At 42.7% G+C, this 26,004-nt stretch overlaps 1 protein-coding gene across 1 annotated transcript in view; it reads right to left on the bottom strand.

The window, feature by feature from the left end:
- Dnah3 (dynein heavy chain 3, axonemal) overlaps positions 1-26,004 on the bottom strand; it is a 457,577-nt gene that overhangs the window by 395,576 nt on the left and 35,997 nt on the right. The window contains exons 11-15 of the mRNA XM_067756774.1: positions 23,477-23,656; positions 20,061-20,172; positions 19,786-19,992; positions 19,530-19,730; positions 19,190-19,355 (exon numbers count right to left, since the gene is read on the bottom strand). Of these exons, the coding sequence (XP_067612875.1) occupies positions 19,190-19,355; positions 19,530-19,730; positions 19,786-19,992; positions 20,061-20,172; positions 23,477-23,656 (866 nt within the window). The remainder of the gene's footprint in view (positions 1-19,189; positions 19,356-19,529; positions 19,731-19,785; positions 19,993-20,060; positions 20,173-23,476; positions 23,657-26,004) is intronic.

Below are 26,004 nucleotides of genomic sequence, written 5' to 3'. Positions count from 1 at the left end.
CAGATACCGCTCGCTAACCTCTGAGCGCCAATTCTTTGTTACTGCAATACGTCTTTGGAACTCGCTACCTACTAGTCTTCGACTCTTAAGTAATGCTCTGCACTTCAGAAAAGAGCTAACATCATTTTTTAACGACTCTTAAACTGGATCTCAAATTGTTGTTGTTAAAATGTTCATTTCTAAGTCCTTTTCCTTTCTCTGTGTCTTCTTTCTTTGTTTGTTAAATACTATTCAATCTATAACCAGCCAAAGGTTATCATCACTACTGCTGTCTTTTAATATTTATTAACTACTTTTCTTTAGTTTTAAGATTTACATTTACATACATAAATATTTCACTATTGTCCGCTATATTTAATTTAATTTGATTAATCTAATTTATTATTATAAATGTTCAATTTTTATAGCTCATGCTATTCATGACTAGCACTGTTAAATAATTTGTCAAAATTGTTGTGCTAGGAACAAATTTTCAAATAAATACATACATACAATGATCCCGAAAAAGTCCCCAAATGAACCCGACGATATCCCGGACGGATCCCGAAAATCATCCAGAAATGATCCCGAAAAAGTCCCCATATGACCCCGACGAGATCCCGCACGGATCCCGAAAACCATCCAGAAATGATGCCGGAAGGGTCCCCAAATGATCGCGAAATAGTCCCGAAATGATTCCGGAATAGTCCCGAAAATGAGCCAAAATAACCCCGACGGGATCCCGGACGGATCCCGTAAACTATACAGAAATGATCCCGGAAGGGTCCCAAAATGATCCCGAAATAGTCCCGAAATTACCCCGGCGTAATCCCGGACCGATCCCGAAAACCATCCAGAAATGATCCCGGAAGGGTCTCGATATGACCCTTACGGGATTACAAATAAGGTGAAGCTAATTATAAAACCATGTTAATAAGGCAGCAGGCGCATTGGAGCGAATAAAAAGTAAGATAGAACCATACAGGTAAAGCTAATAAAAGCGTGCTAATAAAAACAATTGATGGAGGGCGGATGGCGGGAGTAGAGGAGAGGACCACTGATCGTTCCTCCAAAATTGTCTAGATCTCGTTCTGTATGTACCAGATACCAAAAACTATTGATTTAGGAGAAAATTTAGATTGAGTTATAACAATTTATGGATTTTACACCAGAGGGGGAGATAAAGGGGGCGGGCGGAGGGTGTCACTGCTTACTTTGTAAGCCCTCGACTTATTTGACCCTTTGAGTCTGTGATATTGGTGAAGGCCAGTATACGTAAAGTTATAATGTGTAAAAATTATGAAAAATAATTTCTCGAAGGGGTCGTGGGACCCCCACCCCTCTTTCCATGTTCGAAAAAAATTTCGCTAGTAGACTACTGTCTGTGTCCCAAATTTCATCAAAATCCGTGTAGCCATTCTGGCGTGATTCAGTCGCAAAGACGAAAAAATATAATAATTAAATTATAACTGTTTCTAGGGGGCGGGGACCACGCCCCTTTTGAAAAAGATATAGCTAGTAGATCCTTATAGACTATTGGCTATATGTGTGCAAAATTTCATACCAATCGGTCCAGCCGTTCTTGCGTTATTGAGTCACAAAGACAAACGTCTGGACAAACATCCAAACATCCAAACATCCAAACATCTTCACATCCAAACTTTGCCATTTATAATATATACTAGCCTTTACCCGCGGCCCCGTCCGCAAGGAGAAAATGAAATATGTGGGCTATTCACGTTAGCCTGCTTATAAAGTTATCTGTTTAAAATTTTTTTTCTGTCTAATGCATTTTATTTTTGTAATTGAGTAAAAAAAAGAACTTTTTGAGCTGATAAACTGATAGGATCCCAAAATGATAACGAAATTATCCAGAAAAAGCCACGAAATGACCCCGACGCTATCGTGGACGGATCCCGAAAACCATCCAGAAACGCCCCGGAAGTGTTTCCAAAAGTTCCCGAAGTAGTCCCAAAAAAACCCGAAATGACAACGACACAATTCTAGACTTATCCAGATAACCACACAGAAATGATGCCTGAAGGGTACCAAATTGATCCCGAAATAGTCCCGAAAAAGTTCCGAAATTACCCTGACGGGCTCCCGGACGGATCTCAGAAATCATCCAGAAAATATCCAGGAAGGGTCCCTAAATTATCCCGATTAATTCCAGAAAAAGTTTCGAAATGGCTCCGAGGGGATCCACGATGGATCGCGAAAACCATACAGAAATGATTCCGGAAGGATTCCAAAATGATCCCGAAATAGTCCGGAATTGACCCAAATGGGATCCCGCACAGATCCAGAAATGATCCCGTAAGGGTGCAAAAACTATCCCGGAAAAGTAACAAAAAATCCCGAAATGGCTCCTACAGCATCCCGGACGGATCCAGAAATGATCTCGGAAGGGTCCCCAAATGATCCCAAAATGGTCCCGAAATGACCCTGATGGATCCGGCAAACCATCAAGAAATTATGCCGAAAGGGTACCAAAACGATCCCGAAATAATACAGAAAAAGTCACGAAACGACCCCTAGAGGATCCCCAAATGATCCCGTATTAGCCCCGAAAAGGTCCCGAAATAACCCCGACGGGATCCCGGACAAATCCCGAAAACCATCCAGAAATGATGCCGGAAGGAATCCCAAATGATTCCGTAAAATTCCCGCATTGATTCCGACGGGATCCCGAACGGATACCGAAAATCATCCAGAAGTGATGCCGCAAAGGTCCTCAAATGATCACCTAATAGTCCCGAAATGACCCTTAAGGGGTCATGGACGGATCCCATAAACCATCCAGAAATGATCCCGATATATTCCCGAAGAAGTCCCGAAATGACCCTGACGGGATCTCGAACGTACCCCTAAATGACCCTGACGGGATCCCGGACAGATCCCGAAATCCATCAAGAAATGATCTTGGGAGGGACCCCAAATGATCCCGAAAAAGTCCCGCAATGATTCCGAGGGAATCCTGATCGGATACCGATAACCATCCAGAAGTGATGCCGGAAAGGTCCTCAAATGACCCCGGAAGAGCTCCCAAATGATCCCGAAAAAGTCCCCAAATTACCCCGACGAGATCCCGGACGGATCCCGAAAACCATACAGAAATGATGCCGAAAAGGTCCCCAAATGATCCCGTATTAGAAGCGAAAAAGTCCCGAAATGACCACGACGGGATCCCGAACGGATCCCGAAAACCATCCAGAAATGATGCCGGAAGAGCCCCCAAATGACCCCGGAAGAGCTCCCAAATGATCCCGAAAAAGTCCCCAAATTACCCCGACGAGATCCCGGACGGATCCCGAAAACCATACAGAAATGATGCCGAAAAGGTCCCCAAATGATCCCGTATAAGTCGAGAAAAAGTCCCGAAATGACCATGACGGGATCCCGAACGGATCCCGAAAACCATACAGAAATGATGCCGAAAAGGTCCCCAAATGATCCCGTATTAGAAGCGAAAAAGTCCCGAAATGACCCCGACGGGATCCCGAACGGATCCCGAAAACCATCCAGAAATGATGCCGGAAGAGCCCCCAAATGACCCCGGAAGAGCCCCCAAATGATCCCGAAAAAGTCCCCAAATTACCCCGACGAGATCCCGGACGGATCCCGAAAACCATCCAGAAATGATGCCGAAAGGGTCCCCAAATGATCCCGTATTAGTCGCGAAAAAGTCCTAAAATGACCCCGACGGGATGCCGGACGAATCCCGAAGACCATCCAGAAATGATGCCTAAAGGGACCCAAAATAACCCCGAAAAAGTCCCGTAATGATCCCGGCAACCATCAAGAATTTATCTCTCGAAGGTACGCAAATGATCCCGAAAGTACCCCGACGGGATCCCGGACGGATGCCGAAAACCATCCAGAAATGATGCCGGAAGGGTCCCCAAATGATCGCGAAATAATCCCGAAATGATTCCGGAATAGTCCCGAAAATGTCCCAAAATAACCCCGACGGGATCCCGGACGGATCCCGAAAACTATACAGAACTGATCCCGGAAGGGTCCTAAAATGATCCCGAAATAGTCCCGAAAAAGTCCCGAAATTACCCCGGCGGGATCCCGGACCGATCCCGAAAACCATCCGGAAATGAACCCGGAACCTCGATATGACCCTTACGGGATTACAAATAAGGTGAAACTAATTATAAAACCATGTTAATAAGGCAGCAGTCGCATTGGAGCGAATGAAAAGTTACATAGAAACATACTGGTAAAGCTAATAAAAGCGTGCTAATAAAAACAATTGAGGGAGGGCGGATGGCGGGTGTAGAACGAGAGGGCTACTGATCGTTCCTCCAAAATTGTCTAGATCTCGATCTGTATGTGTCAGATACCAAAAACTATTGATTTAGGAGAAAATTTATATTGAGTTATAACAATTTATAGATTTTACATCAGAGGCAGATAAAGGGGGGAGGGGGGCGGCGGAGTGTTTCACTGCTTACTTTGTAAGCCCTCGACTTATTTGACCCCTTGAGTCTGTGATATTGGTGAAGGCCAGTATACGTAAATTTATAATGAGTAAAAATTATTAAAAAGTAATTGCTCGAAGGGGTCGTGGAACCCCCACCCCTCTTTCCATGTTCGAAAAAAATTTCGCTAGTAGACTACTGTCTGTGTCCCAAATTTCATCAAAATCCGTGTATCCATTCGGGCGTGATTCAGTCGCAAAGACGAAAAAATATAATAATTAAATTATAACTGTTCCTAGGGGGCGGAGACCACGCCCATTGTGAAAAATATATAGCTAGTAGATCCTTCTAGACTATTGGCTATATGTGTGCAAAATTTCATCCAAATCGGTCCAGCCGTTCTTGCGTTATTGAGTCACAAAGACAAACGTCTGGACAAACATCCAAACATCCAAACATCCAAACATCCAAACATCCAAACATCCAAACATCCAAACATCTTAACATCCAAACTTTGCCATTTATAATATATATTAGATTAGATATTAGACTAGCCTTTACCCGCGGCCCCGTCCGCAAGGAAAATTTTAAATATATGGGCTATTCGCGTTAGCCTGCTTATTATCTGTTTAAAATTTTGTTTTCTGTCTAATGCATTTTATTTTTGTAATTGAGTAAAAAAAAAGAACTAAATGAGCTGATAACCTGATAGGATCCCAAATGATCCCGAAATTATCCAGAAAAAGCTACGAAATGACCCCAACGCTATCGCGGACGGATCCCGAAAACCATCCAGAAATGCCCCGAAAGGGTCTCCAAAAGTTCCCCGAATAGTCCCAAAAAACCCGAAATGAGAGCGACACGATTCTAGACGTATGTAGAGAACCACACAGAAATGATCCCTGAAGGTATTCCAAAATAATAAAAGGTTCCGAAATGACCCTGACGGGCTCTCGGGCGGATCTCAAAAACCATCCAGAAAATATCCAGGAAGGGTCCCTAAATTATCCCGACTAACTCCAGAAAAAGTTCCGAAATGGCTCCGAGGGGATCCACGATGGATCACGAAAACCATACAGAAATGATTCCGGAAGGATTCCAAAATGATCCCGAAATAGTCCGGAATTGACCCAGATGGGATCCCGCACAGATCCAGAAATGATCCCGGAAGGGTGCAAAAACTATCCCGGAAAAGTAACAAAAAATCCCGAAATGGCTCCTACGGCATCCCGGACGGATCCAGAAATGATCTCGGAAGGGTCCCCAAATGATCCCAAAATGGTCCCGAAATGACCCTGATGGATCCGGCAAACCATCAAGAAATTATGCCGAAAGGGTCCCAAAATGATCCCGAAATAATACAGAAAAAGTCACAAAACGACCCCTAGAGGATCCCCAAATGATCCCGTATTAGCCCCGAAAAGGTCCCGAAATAACCCCGACGGGATCCCGGACAAATCCCGAAAACCATCCAGAAATGATGCCGGAAGGAATCCCAAATGATTCCGTAAAAGTCCCGCATTGATTCCGACGGGATCCCGAACGGATACAGAAAATCATCCAGAAGTGATGCCGGAAAGATCCTCAAATGATCACCTAATAGTCCCGAAATGACCCTTAAGGGGTCATGGACGGATCCCATAAACCATCCAGAAATGATCCCGATATAGTCCCGAAGTAGTCCAGAAATGACCCTGACGGGATCTCGAACGCACCCCTAAATGACCCTGATGGGATCCCGGACAGATCCCGAAATCCATCCAGAAATGATCATGGGAAGGTCCCAAAATTATCCCGAAATAGTCTCGGAAAAGTTCAGAAATTACCCTGACGGGTTCCCGGACGAATCCTGAAAGCCATCTCTAAATGATCCCGAAAAAGTCCCGAAATGACCCTGACTGGACCCCGAAAGGATCCCGAAAACTATCCAGAAATGATGCCGGAAAGGTCCTCAAATGATCACCTAATACCAAAATGACCCTGACGGCATCCCGGACTGATCCCAAAATCCATCCAGAAATGATCTCGGGAAGGTCCCAAAATTATCCCGAAATAGTCTCGGAAAAGTTCAGAAATTACCCTGACGGGTTCCCGGACGAATCCTGAAAGCCATCTCTAAATGATCCCGAAAAAGTCCGAAATGACCCTGACTGGACCCCGAAAGGATCCCGAAAACTATCCAGAAATGATGCCGGAAATGTCCTCAAATGATCACCTAATAGTTCCGAAAAGACCCTGACGGGATCCCGAACGGATCCCGACAACTATCTAGAAATGATGCCGAAAGGGCCCGCAAATGATCACGTATTAGTCGAGAAAAAGTCCCGAAATTAACCCGACGGGATGCCGGACGAATCCCAAAAACCATTCAGAAATGATGCCGGAAGGGACACCAAATGATCACGAAAAAGTCCCGCAATAATTCCGACGGGATCCTGAGCGGATACCGAAAACCATCCAGAAGTGATGCCGAAAAGGTCCTCAAATGATCACCTAATAGTCCCAAAATGACCCTGACGGCATCCCGGACAGATCCCGAAATCCATCCAGAAATGATCTTGGGAGGGTCCCAAAATTATCCCGAAATAGTCTGGGAAAAGTCCAGAAATTACCCTGACGGATCCCGGACGAATCCTGAAAACCAATCTTAAATAATGCCGAAAAAGTCCCGAAATGACCCTGATGGGACCCAGAAAGGATCCCGAAAACTAACCAGAAATGATGCCGGAAAGGTCCTCAAATGATCTCCCAATAGTTCCGAAAAGACCCTGACGAGATCCCGAACGGATCCCGACAACTATCCAGAAATGATACCGAAAGGGCCCGCAAATGATCCCGTATTAGTCGAGAAAAAGTCCCGAAATGACCCCGACGGGATGCCGGACGAATCCCAAAAACCATCCAGAAATGATGTCGGAAGGGACCCCAATGATCCCGAAAAAGTGCCGCAATTATTCCGACGGGAATCTGAACGGATATCGAAAACCATCCAGAAGTGATGCCGGAACGGTCTTCAAATGCTCACCTAATAGTCTCAAAATGACCCTGAGGGCATCCCGGACAAATCCCGAAATCCATCCAGAAATGATCTTGGGAAGGTCCCAAAATGATCCCGAAATAGTCTCGGAAAAGTCCAGAAATTACCCTGACGGGTTCCCGGACGAATCCTGAAAGCCATCCTTAAATGATCCCGAAAAAGCCCCGAAATGACCCTGACGGGATCCCGAAAGGATTCCACAAACTATCCAGAAATGATGCCGGAAAGGTCCTCAAATGATCCCCTAATAGTTCCGAAATGAACGTGACGGGATCCCGAATGGATCCCGACAACTATCCAGAAATTATGCCGAAAGGGTCTGCAAATGATCCCGTATTAGTCGAGAAAAAGTCCCGAAATGACCCCGACGGGATCCCGGACGAATCCCAAAAACCATCCAGAAATGATGCCGGTAGGTATCCTAAATGATCCCGAAATGACCTCGTCGGCATCCCGGGCGGATACCGAAAATTATCCAGAAATGATGCCGGAAAGGTCCACAAATGATCCCCTAATAGTCCCGAAATTACCCTGATGGGATCCCGGACGGATCCCGAAAACCATCCAGAAATGATGCCGGAAGAGCCCCCAAATGATCCCGAAAAAGTCCCCAAATGACCCCGACGATATCCCGGACGGATCCCGAAAACCATCCAGAAATGATGCCGGAAGAGCCCCCAAATGATTCCGAAAAAGTCCCCAAATGACCCCGACGAGGTCCCGCACGGATCCCGAAAACCATCCAGAAATGATGCCGGAAGAGCCCCAAATGATCCCGAAAAAGTCCCAAATTACCCCGACATACTCCAGACAAGGTTCCGAAATGGCTCCGAGGAATCAACGACGGATCGCGAAAACCATACAGAAATGATTCCGGAAGGATCCCAAAATGATCCCGAAATAGTCCGGAAATGACCCAGATGGGATCCCGCACAGATCCAGAAATGATCCCGGAAGGGTCCAAAAACTATCCCGGAAAAGTAACAAAAAATCCCGAAATGGCTCCTACGGCATCCCGGACGGATCCAGAAATGATCTCGGAAGGGTCCCCAAATGATCCCAAAATGGTCCCGAAATGACTCTGATGGATCCGGCAAACCATCAAGAAATTATGCCGGAAGGGTCCCCAAATGATCCCGAAATAAAACAGAAAAAGTCACGAAACGACCCCTAGAGGATCCCCAAATGATCCCGTATTAGCCCCGAAAAAGTCCCAAAATGACCCTGACGGGATCCCGAAAGGATTCCGAAAACAATACAGAAATGATGCCGGAAAGGTCCTCAAATGATCCCCCAATAGTCCCGAAATGACCGTGACGGGATCCCGACAACTATCCAGAAATGATGCCGAAAGGATCCGCAAATGATCCCGTATTAGTCGAAAAAAAGTCCCGAAATGACCACGACGGGATCCCGGACGAATCCCAAAAACCATCCAGAAATGATGCCGGTAGGTATCCCAAATGATCCCGAAATAGTCCCGAAATGACATTGTCGGCATCCCGGACGGATCCCGAAAATTATCCAGAAATGATGCCGGAAAGGTTCCCAAATGATCCCCTAATAGTCCCGAAATTACCCTAATGGGATCCCGAACGGATCCCGTCAACCATCCAGAAATGATGCCGAAAGGGTTCCCAAATGATCCCGTATTAGTCGCGAAAAAGTCCCGAAATGACCCCGACGGGATCCCGGACGGATCCCGAATAAGAAGGCAATGTAACTTTCATCCACTCGCTCACGAATTTCTTCTGTCACAGATAATAGTGCCGTTGTACAGCTCCGCTTTGACCTGAAACCGGACTGACTATCTGACAGGAGCTTGTATTCATGTACATATGATACGATTTGCCCATGTAGAATACGTTCAACGACCTTGAGAGGAAAGGGAGTATGGCTATTGGTCGATACTCATTATTTTGTTTACGGATTGGAATAACTTTTGCAGCTTTCCAGTATATTGGGAAGACACCGGTCGTCAAAATTGAGTTGACCAAGTAAGTAATGTGGGGAAGGATTTTGGGAAGAATGACTTTTAAAAACTTTGAACATATAACATCAAGCCCCATTGCGTTAGACTTCACAGAAAGTATGGCTTGGACAACATCACAATTATCGACACAAACAAACTCGAAAGGGCTAGTGTCAACATTAACACGCACGGAGTAGTTATCAATACACACATTGTCGGCTGAGTTTGGTAGTCTTACGATCCCGAAATAGTCCCGAAATTACCCCGGCGTAATCCCGGACCGATCCCGAAAACCATCCAGAAATGATCCCGGAAGGGTCTCGATATGACCCTTACGGGATTACAAATAAGGTGAAGCTAATTATAAAACCATGTTAATAAGGCAGCAGGCGCATTGGAGCGAATAAAAAGTAAGATAGAACCATACAGGTAAAGCTAATAAAAGCGTGCTAATAAAAACAATTGATGGAGGGCGGATGGCGGGAGTAGAGGAGAGGACCACTGATCGTTCCTCCAAAATTGTCTAGATCTCGTTCTGTATGTACCAGATACCAAAAACTATTGATTTAGGAGAAAATTTAGATTGAGTTATAACAATTTATGGATTTTACACCAGAGGGGGAGATAAAGGGGGCGGGCGGAGGGTGTCACTGCTTACTTTGTAAGCCCTCGACTTATTTGACCCTTTGAGTCTGTGATATTGGTGAAGGCCAGTATACGTAAAGTTATAATGTGTAAAAATTATGAAAAATAATTTCTCGAAGGGGTCGTGGGACCCCCACCCCTCTTTCCATGTTCGAAAAAAATTTCGCTAGTAGACTACTGTCTGTGTCCCAAATTTCATCAAAATCCGTGTAGCCATTCTGGCGTGATTCAGTCGCAAAGACGAAAAAATATAATAATTAAATTATAACTGTTTCTAGGGGGCGGGGACCACGCCCCTTTTGAAAAAGATATAGCTAGTAGATCCTTATAGACTATTGGCTATATGTGTGCAAAATTTCATACCAATCGGTCCAGCCGTTCTTGCGTTATTGAGTCACAAAGACAAACGTCTGGACAAACATCCAAACATCCAAACATCCAAACATCTTCACATCCAAACTTTGCCATTTATAATATATACTAGCCTTTACCCGCGGCCCCGTCCGCAAGGAGAAAATGAAATATGTGGGCTATTCACGTTAGCCTGCTTATAAAGTTATCTGTTTAAAATTTTTTTTCTGTCTAATGCATTTTATTTTTGTAATTGAGTAAAAAAAAGAACTTTTTGAGCTGATAAACTGATAGGATCCCAAAATGATAACGAAATTATCCAGAAAAAGCCACGAAATGACCCCGACGCTATCGTGGACGGATCCCGAAAACCATCCAGAAACGCCCCGGAAGTGTTTCCAAAAGTTCCCGAAGTAGTCCCAAAAAAACCCGAAATGACAACGACACAATTCTAGACTTATCCAGATAACCACACAGAAATGATGCCTGAAGGGTACCAAATTGATCCCGAAATAGTCCCGAAAAAGTTCCGAAATTACCCTGACGGGCTCCCGGACGGATCTCAGAAATCATCCAGAAAATATCCAGGAAGGGTCCCTAAATTATCCCGATTAATTCCAGAAAAAGTTTCGAAATGGCTCCGAGGGGATCCACGATGGATCGCGAAAACCATACAGAAATGATTCCGGAAGGATTCCAAAATGATCCCGAAATAGTCCGGAATTGACCCAAATGGGATCCCGCACAGATCCAGAAATGATCCCGTAAGGGTGCAAAAACTATCCCGGAAAAGTAACAAAAAATCCCGAAATGGCTCCTACAGCATCCCGGACGGATCCAGAAATGATCTCGGAAGGGTCCCCAAATGATCCCAAAATGGTCCCGAAATGACCCTGATGGATCCGGCAAACCATCAAGAAATTATGCCGAAAGGGTACCAAAACGATCCCGAAATAATACAGAAAAAGTCACGAAACGACCCCTAGAGGATCCCCAAATGATCCCGTATTAGCCCCGAAAAGGTCCCGAAATAACCCCGACGGGATCCCGGACAAATCCCGAAAACCATCCAGAAATGATGCCGGAAGGAATCCCAAATGATTCCGTAAAATTCCCGCATTGATTCCGACGGGATCCCGAACGGATACCGAAAATCATCCAGAAGTGATGCCGCAAAGGTCCTCAAATGATCACCTAATAGTCCCGAAATGACCCTTAAGGGGTCATGGACGGATCCCATAAACCATCCAGAAATGATCCCGATATATTCCCGAAGAAGTCCCGAAATGACCCTGACGGGATCTCGAACGTACCCCTAAATGACCCTGACGGGATCCCGGACAGATCCCGAAATCCATCAAGAAATGATCTTGGGAGGGACCCCAAATGATCCCGAAAAAGTCCCGCAATGATTCCGAGGGAATCCTGATCGGATACCGATAACCATCCAGAAGTGATGCCGGAAAGGTCCTCAAATGATCACCTAATACCAAAATGACCCTGACGGCATCCCGGACTGATCCCAAAATCCATCCAGAAATGATCTTGGGAAGGTCCCAAAATTATCCCGAAATAGTCTCGGAAAAGTTCAGAAATTACCCTGACGGGTTCCCGGACGAATCCTGAAAGCCATCTCTAAATGATCCCCAAAAAGTCCCGAAATGACCCTGACTGGACCCCGAAAGGATCCCGAAAACTATCCAGAAATGATGCCAGAAATGTCCTCAAATGAAGACCTAATAGTTCCGAAAAGACCCTGACGGGATCCCGAACGGATCCCGACAACTATCTAGAAATGATGCCGAAAGGGCCCGCAAATGATCCCGTATTAGTCGAGAAAAAGTCCCGAAATGAACCCGACGGGATGCCGGACGAATCCCAAAAACCAGCCAGAAATGATGCCGGAAGGGACACCAAATGATCCCGAAAAAGTCCCGCAATAATTCCGACGGGATCCTGAGCGGATACCGAAAACCATCCAGAAGTGATGCCGAAAAAGTCCTCAAATGATCACCTAATAGTCCCAAAATGACCCTGACGGCATCCCGGACAGATCCCGAAATCCATCCAGAAATGATCTTGGGAGGGTCCCAAAATTATCCTGAAATAGTTTCGGAAAAGTCCAGAAATTACCCTGACGGGTTCCCGGACAAATCCTGAAAGCCATCCTTAAATGATCCCGAAAAAGCCCCGAAATGACCCTGACGGGATCCCGAAAGGATTCCAAAAACTATCCAGAAATGATGCCGGAAAGGTCCTCAAATGATCCCCTAATAGTTCCGAAATGACCGTGACGGGATCCCGAACGGATCCCGACAACTATCCAGAAATTATGCCGAAAGGGTCCGCAAATGATCCCGTATTAGTCGAGAAAAAGTCCCGAAATGACCCCGACGGGATCCCGGACGAATCCCAAAAACCATCCAGAAATGATGCCGGTAGGTATCCCAAATGATCCCGAAATAATCCCGAAATGACCTCGTCGGCATCCCGGATGGATACCGTAAATTATCCAGAAATGATGCCGGAAAGGTCCACAAATGATCCCCTAATAGTCCCGAAATTACCCTGATGGGATCCCGGATGGATCCCGAAAACCATCCAGAAATGATGCCGGAAGAGCCCCCAAATGATCCCGAAAAAGTGCCCAAATGACCCCGACGAGATCCCGCACGGATCCCGAAAACCATCCAGAAATGATGCCGGAAGAGCCCCAAATGATCCCGAGAAAGTCCCCAAATGACCCCGATATACTCCAGAAAAGGTTCCGAAATGGCTCCGAGGGAATCAACGACGGATCGCGAAAACCATACAGAAATGATTCCGGAAGGATCCCAAAATGATCCCGAAATAGTCCGGAAATGACCCAGATGGGATCCCGCACAGATCCAGAAATGATCCCGGAAGGGTCCAAAAACTATCCCGGAAAAGTAACAAAAAATCCCGAAATGGCTCCTACGGCATCCCGGACGGATCCAGAAATGATCTCGGAAGGGTCCCCAAATGATCCCAAAATGGTCCCGAAATGACCCTGATGGATCCGGCAAACCATCAAGAAATTAAGCCGGAAGGGTCCCCAAATGATCCCGAAATAAAACAGAAAAAGTCACGAAACGACCCCTAGAGGATCCCCAAATGATCCCGTATTAGCCCAAAAAAGTCCCAAAATGACCCTGACGGGATCCCGAAAGGATTCCGAAAACAATACAGAAATGATGCCGGAAAGGTCCTCAAATGATCCCCTAATAGTCCCGAAATGACCGTGACGGGATCCCGACAACTATCCAGAAATGATGCCGAAAGGGTCCGCAAATGATCCCGTATTAGTCGAAAAAAAGTCCCGAAAGGACCACGACGGGATCCCGGACGAATCCCAAAAACCATCCAGAAATGATGCCGGTAGGTACCCCAAATGATCCCGAAATAGTCCCGAAATGACCTCGTCGGCATCCCGGACGGATCCCGAAAATTATCCAGAAATGATGCCGGAAAGGTTCCCAAATGATCCCCTAATAGTCCCGAAATTACCCTAATGGGATCCCGGACGGATCCCGAAAACCATCCAGAAATGATGCCGAAAGGGTTCCCAAATGATCCCGTATTAGTCGCGAAAAAGTCCCGAAATGACCCCGACGGGATCCCGGACGGATCCCGAAAACCATCCAGAAATGATGCCGGATGAGCCCCAAAATGTTCCCGAAAAAGTCCCCAAATGACCCCGACGAGATCCCGGACGGATCCCGAAAACCATCCAGAAATGATGCCGGAAGAGCCCCCAAATGATCCCGAAAAAGTCCCCAAATGACCCCGACGATATCCCGGACGGATCCCGAAAACCATCCAGAAATGATGTCGGAAGAGCCCTCAAATGATCCCGAAAAAGTCCCCATATGACCCCGACGAGATCCCGCACGGATCCCGAAAACCATCCAGAAATGATGCCGGAAGGGTCCCCAAATTATCCCGTATTAGCCGCGAAAAAGTCCCGAAATGACCCCGACGGGATCCCGGACGGATCCCGAAAACCATCCAGAAATGATGCCGAAAGGGTTCCCAAATGATCCCGTATTAGTCGCGAAAAAGTCCCGAAATGACCCCGACGGGATCCCGGACGGATCCCGAAAACCATCCAGAAATGATGCCGGATGAGCCCCAAAATGATCCCGAAAAAGTCCCCAAATGACCCCGACGAGATCCCGGACGGATCCCGAAAACCATCCAGAAATGATGCCGGAAGAGCCCCCAAATGATCCCGAAAAAGTCCCCAAATGACCCCGACGATATCCCGGACGGATCCCGAAAACCATCCAGAAATGATGTCGGAAGAGCCCTCAAATGATCCCGAAAAAGTCCCCATATGACCCCGACGAGATCCCGCACGGATCCCGAAAACCATCCAGAAATGATGCCGGAAGGGTCCCCAAATGATCGCGAAATAGTCCCGAAATGATTCCGGAATAGTCCCGAAAATGTTCCAAAATAACCCCGACGGGATCCCGGACGGATCCCGTAAACTATACAGAAATGATCCCGGAAGGGTCCCAAAATGATCCCGAAATAGTCCCGAAAAAGTCCCGAAATTACCCCGGCGTAATCCCGGACCGATCCCGAAAACCATCCAGAAATGATCCCGGAAGGGTCTCGATATGACCCTTACGGGATTACAAATAAGGAAAAGCTAATTATAAAACCATGTTAATAAGGCAGCAGGCGCATTGGAGCGAATAAAAATTTAGATAGAAACATACAGGTAAAGCTAATAAAAGCGTGCTAATAAAAACAATTGATGGAGGGCGGATGGCGGGAGTAGAGGAGAGGACCACTGATCGTTCCTCCAAAATTGTCTAGATCTCGTTCTGTATGTACCAGATACCAAAAACTATTGATTTAGGAGAAAATTTAGATTGAGTTATAACAATTTATGGATTTTACACCAGAGGGGAGATAAAGGGGGGCGGTCGGAGGGTGTCACTGCTTACTTTGTAAGCCCTCGACTTATTTGACCCCTTGAGTCTGTGATATTGGTAAAGTTATAATGTGTAAAAATTATGAAAAATAATTTCTCGAAGGGTCGTGGGACCCCCACCCCTCTTTCAATGTTCGAAAAAAATTTCGCTAGTAGACTACTGTCTGTGTCCCAAATTTCATCAAAATCCGTGTAGCCATTCTGGCGTGATTCAGTCGCAAAGACGAAAAAATATAATAATTAAATTATAACTGTTCCTAGGGGGCGGGGACCACGCCCCTTTTGAAAAATATATAGCTAGTAGATCCTTCTAGACTATTGGCTATATGTGTGCAAAATTTCATCCAAATCGGTCCAGCCGTTCTTGTGTTATTGAGTCACAAAGACAAACGTCTGGACAAACATCCAAACATCCAAACATCCAAACATCCAAACATCCAAACATCTAAACATCCAAACATCCAAACATCTTAACATCCAAACTTTCCCATTTATAATATATATTGGATTAGATATATTAGATATATTAGATTGGAGTTATTTATTCAACAGTTTAGTGATTCGAACGTTAGCAGAAGGTTGCAAATAAGAAGAATTGCACTAAATTTGTTACAATTGGTGTCAGAAGTGGGACTGTTGAATAAATTCTGAAGATTTCGGATACAACTTTGACATGGCAAAATTAAGTGAATTAAGGATCCAGCAGCTGAAAAAGGAGTTGGAGAACCGCGGATTGAATACAACCGGCAATAAGATCGAACTTCAAGCACGTCTACAAGAGGTATTGGAGTTGGAAGGAATTAATGTGGGCGAGTATGTCTTTCATCCTGATGTGGAAGAGGCGGCGACTAAAATGGAGGAGAAGATAGAGACTCCGAATCCATTGGGAAGTGTTGACACTATCGCGATACTGGCAGTGTTGAGGCAAATGTCGTCACAAATATCAACCGAAATGTCATCTCAACTGGAATCACAGGAGAACCGTATAACATCCAAGATGGAAGAACAGAAGACACGTATTGCATAAATGTCGACACAGTTTACATCTAAGATGGAAACACAGTTAGAAAAACAGAAGAAATATATGGCTAAGCAGTTGAAAGCACAAGAATCTCGCATATCCTCGCAACTGTCAGAACAAGAAGCAAGGGTATCATCAAAACTGGAAGCGCAGGATGCAAAAATCGCTCAATTTCAGGCAGAAGTCGATGATTTGAAGGGTCGTATGGGGCAGTTACAACTAAATCGCCCAGCTGTTCCTGCGAGTAATTTAAAGGTAAAAACACCATCCTTTGACGGTTCTGTTCCTTTCCAGGTTTTTAAGCTTCAGTTTGAGAAGAACGCAACAGTGAACAACTGTAATGCTGAAGATAAAGTTGCTGCACTCTTCATGTCATTGAAAGGGCCTGCAGCGGAAATCTTACAGACATTCCAAGAGTACCAACGTAACAGTTATGAAGCATTGATGGGCGCACTAGAGAGGCGATACGGAATCGAGCATAGGAGACAGATATACCAAATGGAGTTAATGAACATCTTCCAGAGGCCTGGTGAAACATTGCAAGAGTTTGCATCGGATGTTGACAGGCTGGTACGTTTAGCGAATGCAGACGCACCCGTGGAATATACCGAAAGGGTAAAAATCCAGAGCTTTATTAATGGAATACGGGATATCGAAACGAAGCGAGCGACATACGCAAACCCTAAACCTACATTCACAGAAACTGTATGACATGCTCTGATTCTGGAAACAGCATCGCTTCGGTGTAAGCCAGCGTTCAAAGCACGCCCTGTGTAGGTAGAAAGGCCAGACTGGGTGAACACAATATTGGAGGCGCTGAAAGGATCGCAAAAGCGGAGTGAAAGAGTTATCAAATGCTTCAAATGCGGGAAGCCCGGTCACATTGCACGCCATTGAGATCTTGATCCTGGTGGTTTCAACAGCATGAGTGGTCTTAATAACAAAGCTGGAGGGGATGAGCAAGAGCGAGTAAGATGTAGAGATCGAGAGCTAGCTCCAGCTATTGAATGTCCTGTGATATCTGTGTCGCAAATTGGAAGGAAATAAAGCAGTCTTACCGTCAGAGGGAATGTGGATGGCAAAGAACGTGTACTGACTATTGATACGGGCGCATCTCATTCCTTGATCCGATCTGATTTCGTCAACAGTAGAGTAAAGCCATTACCTGGAGCAAGGTTGCGTACGGTCACTGGCGAGTATAACCAATTCCGGGGAGAAGTGATCTGTGAAGTCTTAATTGGGAAGGTCATGGTTCTACAAAAATTAGTTGTGGCGGATACTGTTGATGAAGTCATATTGGGAGTGGACTTCTTAGTTGACCATGATATAAGAATCGACATGCAGAGAAGGATTATGCGCTATAAGATCCAGGATGTACCAATTAACTTCAGTTTGGAGAAAGGGTTCAGCAGTAAGCGAGTGCTGGTGGAGGAGATTCAACAGAGACCACAAAAGTCAAAGAAAGTAAAGCGGGCAAAGGTTGATGGAATGAATAGCCCAAAAAAATCAAAACCCAAGGTACCCGCGAGAAAACCACTGGCATTGAGAAACCCTAATGGATGCAGTAAAATGAACGAAAGAATTTTCCAGAAAGAATGGAAGGGTGGTTTCAAGCCAGCGCGCACTACTGTTGGGAAACGTCAAGACGATACTGATGATGCAAAGTCAATCCGTCAAGATAAAGCTCTGCGAAGTAGTCCTTCATTGGCCAAAAAACAGATTGTGAGGGAACGGCCCAGGGTAATGAGTACTAATATGAAACACAGGTACAACAAGAACAATAATTCGGAAGGTTTCCGGGAGGGAGATTTGGTACTGCTATACAACCGTCACCGGTGGAAAGGTGTTCCATGCAAATTTTAGTGCAGTTGGGGAAGCCCGTACAAAGTTGTGAAGACGATCAATGATATCACATACAAACCATTGGCAAACCACGAAATAGAAGGGTGGTTCATTTGGAGAGGCCAGCGGCGTTTAGAGCAGGAAATTTTTCTGATTGAAGAGCAAGGCATAAACACATGCATATATCTGAGATACTCCCAAAAGTAGGCAATCATCTGTGGAAGTATCACTCACATATACACGCGCATATATGGCTACGCGAGAAGCTATAATAATCGTGCATCTGTAGTTATAGCTGAGAAATTTATAGCTGGTAATTTTATAGCTGGTAACTAAGTTAAATTCTAGTAACGCCTAGAAGTATGCGAACGAGGAAATCACAGGGTATAAAAGGAGGTAAAGCTGAGAATCAGTAATCAGTTTGATTTAAGCACGCTATCTGTTGAGAAGTCGAACCCAGCGGGTCAGGGGGTTAGAATATACCCGCGGTAGGTATGCCTGTCGTAAGAGGCGACTAAAATACCGGATTGGCCTGAAGGTTTAATGTGGCCATATAAATCGTTCCCGAGATGGTCGGGCCAGCACCTTAATGATGCTGTGTTACCGGAGCGTACCGGATCTGTAAACGGCAAAGGACCATCACATCGATCACTCCCTAAACCTTCGGGGAGCAACCGTATCGCTACAACAACAACAACAACAAGTCGAAGAGTTATTGGAAAGTAGTCTAATAAAGACCATTTTGCATTATTGAATATTGGAGTTATTTATTCAACAATTTAGTGATTCGATCGTTAGCAGAAAGTTGCAAATAAGAGGAATAAAAAAATATTGTTAAGGTCTGGAGCTCGACTCAAATCCCCCATATTACAAATCAACAGGTCAATAAATAACAAAAAAACTGGCAATAATTTTAATAAAAAATTCCAAATTGATTTATACTCACTCTGTGACATGACATATTCTAAACGTGGTATTTGATATCCAACACGTAATATTTTCTTAAATATATCAATGAATATATCTGGAAGTTCATTTATATATGGAAATCCAAAAAATTTGCCTTCATTTTTAAGAACGAATGCGGAAGCTGGCTCCAACTCCAGAGGAGGCTGAAAAAAATAATACATATTTTGATTAATAGTTGACACTATTTCCATAGACCAAAATTATCCTCAAGGACTGATGATCTGTTTCTAAAAATTTCTGTTTAATGACGACTACACAAAGCATTCAAAAATCGACAGCCTTGATAGTGGTTTTATGTGGAAAAAGAAACAACTCACCGGTCCAGAAAATAGCGTTTGACGTTTATAGAAAAGGTCAGCATCAAAATCTTCGTCATGCGTATAAATTGGTGTAGTGTCGTTTCGTCCATCTGTGCGATCATCAAAGTGTGCACCCACTACCGAAATAATTAATGTCATTAAAGGACGACGTTGCAGTTTCTTGTCAAACATATTGTAATGTTCAATCTCATTGCCCTCCTGCAATACCAAAGATGTAAAAATGACAACACCAACTAGTTAAGATACCTCTTACTTCATATCTTTTGAGATTAGTATAGAGCACAGAAATGCTTTTCGTTATGAGCCCCTCCAAATGATGTGACATTAACGCATGTATACAATTAAACAAGACAGCTGCACGCCCACCATATCTCTGATTCATCGGCACCAAATCCTTCCACGTACGACGCATAACGTCCACAAGATCAGCGCAACGTGGTAACCAATCATTTAGCAACAGCTATATTATGACAAAAATAAAAAATGGTAAAAGTTTTTTAAAAACATTTTTTGGTTCTCCTCCCTTACGTCTCTTATAGTTTCACAGCTCTCATCAACAAATCTAATTAGTTCATCGGCCGTCATGGGTTGTTCACGCAGGAAGATCTTTGAAACATCTATAATGACTAAATCATTGTATCTGTAAATAATGGGATATGTCAACAAAGTTTCAATATTTTGAAGGTCGAATTTTGTCGAAAATCACCCTATCTCAGATTTCGGTTGATCTCATTTTTCATAAACGCCCCAGTTAATCCCGAAAAGTATTGAACTTAAGCTCAAGTCGCCCTTATTGAATCAATTTCTAAGATAGGGCATTCTTTAACCGAGTTCTGAGATAGGGCGTTTTTGAAGGAAATTTTTGAAATAGCTCAAAAGCTTTTGAGATGGGGCGTTTTCAAAACGGCAGCCAGGATAGGTTGAAATTTATTTGAGCTTTCTTATTTCTCTAAAAAAAAAATTGTTGCATTCCTATATGAACTTAATTAGCAGCGAAAGATCAACCCATCTTTCCAGAATATCGAAAGACCGGACACCAAAAAATTTGAGTCATATGTTTGCAGTCACTGGTTTTTATAGAGTGATGAATCGACTCCTGCTGCCGTTAAAGACACCGCTCAGAATTTCCACCGGGTGTTTTTTTATGATACCAGAACATCATCTAAACAATGATGCGGGAAGTATTCCACATAACAGAGAGAAGCAAAATGCTGAAAAGACGGTATTTCCTAAATTGCCAGAATCCCTAATCCTGAACAACTGATTGATGCGGCCCCGCCTCTCAGAGATATAAGGCGAAATCTCATCAAGTACGTAAAAATTCAGCCCTTTGAATAAGAGTAGCCAAAAACGTCCTCAGCATCAGTCACAAAGTAAATGGCCGGCGAAGTCCGTTCTCAGAGTCCAATACCTGAAGATCGCAGTAGAGCAATACAGACTTCCAGGAAGGCTTGCGACAGAACTTCGATCTGGATACTGTAAAATGTTGAATTCTTACTTATTCAGAATCAGCCCCAACACACTGAGCATATGTCCTGCATGTAATACATCCCCGCAAGGCAGCAATCACCTTTCCAATTGTAGCGTGGAACATACGCCTCTAGCACATACGTTTTTTTGGTCCAACATTATTGGACTTTCATTGGCAGATATTTATGACCATGCCATTACCTATTAGACGAGGCCGAGCACTGTAACAAGAATAAGAATTCACTCACCGCCCACCTCATCCTGACAACTCCTTCCTGCGGAGGTTGTTTGTATACGTCATCATTGAAAAATCGGTGCAATGTCAAATTTCCCCGCGATGGCAACAGAAAGAACTTTGACTGCAGACTTGTTCATTTTGATAATAAAACTTGTTCCTCAAACATTCAATATATGGCCATAAGAACTTTGGGACCTACAATCATCCCGGCTGGCCTAGTCATGCTTGAACCTTCAGATCCTTTCCGCAACAAAGTGGCTATTGGAGATGGATTTTGATTTTTTGAGGCAGCCTGCTGCCAACTAAGACTGTTACATTGGTTCCTGAACTGTTCTACTAGCTGGTATCAATGTCATTGATCTCCAACTGAAAGACACTGCGAGAGTAAAAAAGTCGGTTTGACCGATCGGCGCACAGATTCCTCAGGCACAGCCCATAAGAATTATTTTTTCCATTATGTACCACTGTCAGGGCCCGCCTTCGATCCTTCCACGAATGCAGTCTAAATTCCTCATAATTTTTTCTAGCTTAACTTATATTCGAGAATTATGTGAAGATATTTGGTTTCATAAGAGACAATTCTCATTGTGATGTGCAGTTTTAGCAAGCTGCAAGATGGAGTTTCTGGTTTCCAGTGATATACCTCCTTTTTATGGAATACACACCATCCCTCCGTGCCACGCTAAGTGCGAAATGCGGCAAAATTTTGTTTCCGTGAGATCATCAATTGTTGGTATGAATTTTCCTGTGAGCAGTATCACTAACTTATGCAACTTCGGTCCTTTTGATCCGAAGGTTTCAAATTCTAGGGTAGAAATGAAGATAAAATCATCGAGAGAAGGGCTTTCATTTACCCTAAAATCTTTCATCAATTTCGCCAGTAAATTCTATTCCCTCAATATGTTTCCAGAATTTCGACAACAAATATTAACTCATCCTCAACTTTTTAAAAAACGGACAAAAATTCGTTAGAGAATTCTATAAACATTTTCCGAAGGTTTGCTTCGACGACTTGCAACTCAGATCCATTCAAACTCATTTTCGAATCTAACCAAAATTCTAGTGCGAATCCCATTTTCGTTTTCGCTTTATCGCCCTCTTGATTTTCGAATTCAGTACAAGATGGGCACATACATCAGCTGATTGTTTGCTCTCGCGATTTTCCTGAAAAAAATCGTATATTGATTTTACATCCTTGTGTACAGAAAATTGGATTGATTTCGGTTTATTATTACCTCATACAGATTCACCTTTGTTATCATAATCAGCAGAATATCACTAATCTCAGAATTCAGTTGCAATCCGCAATATCTCCGATGTTTTCTTCATAAGTGCCCTATCTTAGCTCATACGTATCAAATTTATGTTTAGATAGTTTTGGGGACAAAATCTGGGATAAGAACTTAATGAACTGAATTCTAAAAAAGGGTGTTAAAAAAATAAATATAAGGCGGGACAAGACCCGAGCAATTTTAGGGTGAGCTTCTCTGCCAATTTGCGTAGTGCTCCTTATAGTTTTTCCCACCAATTGGCGGGACGGGACCTACTTGTTTAATGTCAAACCCGAACGGCATCTGCAAGGCAGATGATATTTCACTGAGAAGTTTTTCATGACTGAAATACACTAGAAGTGCTTGCCAAATACTGCCGAGGGGCGACGCCGCTTAGAAAAATTTTATTCTAATTGAAAAAACTTCATTGATAGGGTGTTATTCAATGAAATACTAGGATAAGGCGTTTTTGAAAGTAAATGAGGGGTTGATTTGTCCTTTAATTAAAATGCAGCCGAGATAGTGTGATATTCCACTCAGCAACAAATTATTGGACAAGAAATAAACTATGGAAAAAGTTTGACTCATGTGAAACTTTGGCGCATGTGCCAGGACATATGTTATAGAATAACTCCGTCCTCTTGGAAAATACTAGCAGTTTTCTAGATCCTGCTTAATTGGTGCCCCGAAATCTGGCAACTCTGCCGCCCCTAATAACTGCAGCCTTGAACTGGAAACGTTTTAGATAAGAAATAAGCAAATTGGGGAGAAAGTACGCAGATCATCCTAATATAAAAAGATGCCAGAATTAAATTGTACCAAACGCATATCCTCCTGAGGACTGCTCTCATTGGTAGCAATCCATGCTCATATTACCCCTGCTTTATACACTAAAAAATCAAATTTTTTGATCACCAACTGCAACTGCATTTAAGTTTGTACAAAGCAATTATTTAGATACTTACAACTGATGCCACAGTTGATTGAGTGCTCTTATAATTGGATGTGTTATCATTAAAAGTTGGTCAATGCGATTTCTTGCCAATGTTACATTCACTTTAAATGGCACTGGGCCACGTATTAGTAATTGTGGAAAATCTGGTGGTTCCATTTCCAATTGTAAGCGTTTACGCTCCAAAGGCGATCTATAAGAAAGCAGAGAAATATAAAGAATAGTAAAGCGGAAAATAAAAACAGAAGCACGAAAATGAGCGCAAATAACTTAAGTAAGTCAACTGTCAGTGGGTGAGTACTTTCAGTGGCTAATTAAAGTACTAAAACTTTTACATATTTTGTTGGCCAACTTATTGGTCATTTGGCATAAGTTCAAATTATAGTGCATGCCACATATACATACGTATAAAGGTTTAAAAGATGAGTGTATGGTGTATGCTTGCACCAGGGATGGCCGTTCTTTGCAAAGTGATTGAGTGGAAAAAAATACATTTCTCTCATTGTCTAAGAAATTTTTAAAGATTATATGAAAGTTCTACGTCGTCTCAATTCTGAGTACTCTAATGTATTCAAATCTATAAAGTGCTTGTTACTTAAAAAGTATTTAGTAAATATAAAGTTCTTGGCATTTGAAAAGTGCGCAGTATAGAAAATACTTAGTAAGTATGAAGTTCCCAGTATATTAAACGTGCTCATTTAATATAAAGTACTCAGTAGTTAAACAGTGCTGTTACTATAAAGTGCTCAGTGTCTTAAAATACTAAGTTACTTTAAAGTACTTATTTATAACAAGTAAAGGTGTCTAAGTTCGGGTGTAACCGAACATTATATACTCAGCGTGAGCTTCAATAGCACATTTCATTCCAGATAAATTACTTTTCCACATAACATGTAAATGATATGTAAATTTTTCTTCGAGTTATGACTCCCGAAACACCTTAGTCATAAAAAGGTGGTGCCACGCCCATTTTTTAAAGTTTGAACTTTTTCGGATTCAGTGTTACAAATACACTTGGGAAATGAATTAACATTGAATTAAAGCTCTTTTTGCAAAGATATAGCTTATTTTATTCGTCCACGATCCTTTTAAAAATCTTTTATATAAAAGTGGGCGTGGTCCTTAACCGATTTCTTAAATTTTCCATCAAAGGATTCCTTATATTAAAGGCAACCTCTCTGCCGAATTTTGTTACGATAGGTTTAGCGATTTTTGATTTATAATTAATAATATTAGTAAAATTGATTTTATCACAAGTGGGCGGTGCCACGTCCATTTTAAAATTTTTTATCAAATTTTTATCAAGTCACAATATCAGTCCACACGTAAAATTTCAGCATTCGAAGTTATTATTTACTAAATAATCAGGTTTTTTGTGTTTTCCAAAATGTTATATATATAAAAAGTGGGCGTGGTTATCATCCGATTTTGCTCATTTTCAATACCAATCTATTCTGGGTCCAGGTAAGCTCGTGTACCAAATTTGGTGAAGATACCTCAATATTTACTCAAGTTATCGTGTTAACGGGCAGACGGACGGACGGCCGGACATGGCTCAATCAATTTTTTTTTCGATACTGATGATTTTGATATATGGAAGTCTATTCTATCTCTTTCCTTTACACCTGTACAACCAACCGTTATCCAATCAAAGTTAATATACTCTGTGTGCAAAGCACGCGAAGTATAAAAAAGTATTGAGTTAGTATAAAGAACTCAGTATGTAAAAAGTACAAAGTATCTTTAAAGTACTCATTTTATAAAAAGTAATAATAATAAAATCTATAAAGTGTTTAGTACCAAAAAAGTACTTAGTAAATCTAAAGTACTCGGCATTTAAAAAGTGCGCAGTATAAAAAGTACTAAGTTAGTGTAAAGCATTCAGTATGTATAAAGTACCAGTGAATATAAAGTACTTATTAGCTAGAAAGTACTGTTACTATAACGTACTCAGTATCCTAAATGTACTTATTATATAAAAAATCTAAGTTCACTTTAAAGTACGCTGTACCTAAAAAGTACCAAGTCACAATAAAGTACTCAGTATATAAATAGTACTCTTTACTACAAAGTGGTAAAGTTAAAAATATTAAGCTATTATAAGTATGTTAAAAGTACTAAATTATTACAAAGTACCCAGTATCTTAGAATTGCAAATATACTATAAGTTATTAAATACATAAAATGTACTTAGTTTGTTTAACGAGTACTATGTTGTTAAAAGTGCTAGTATAGTATTAAGTACTCAGTAACTGAAAGAGGTACTAGTTTAGTACAAACTACTCAACAACTCAAATTACAATAAAGTAGCCAATAAATAAAAGTACTAAGTAAGTATAAGAAGCACTTACTAGTAAAAAGTACTAATTTAGTATAAAATATCCGGTGTTTAAAAAGTACTAGCTAAGAAAAAAGTACCCAATATTTAAAAGGTACTCACTAATGTAAAGCCTTTGAGACCACAATGTTTAAAACATCGAGAAAGTAGTCAGTGGACAAGAAGTACTTAGTCTTCCGTTTCAGAAAGCTACATCACCAAAA

This window comes from Eurosta solidaginis, chromosome 5 (genome assembly GCF_040869045.1).
Source record: "Eurosta solidaginis isolate ZX-2024a chromosome 5, ASM4086904v1, whole genome shotgun sequence".
Lineage (NCBI taxonomy): Eukaryota > Metazoa > Arthropoda > Insecta > Diptera > Tephritidae > Eurosta > Eurosta solidaginis.
This window is presented reverse-complemented; position numbering and strand designations above follow the sequence as displayed.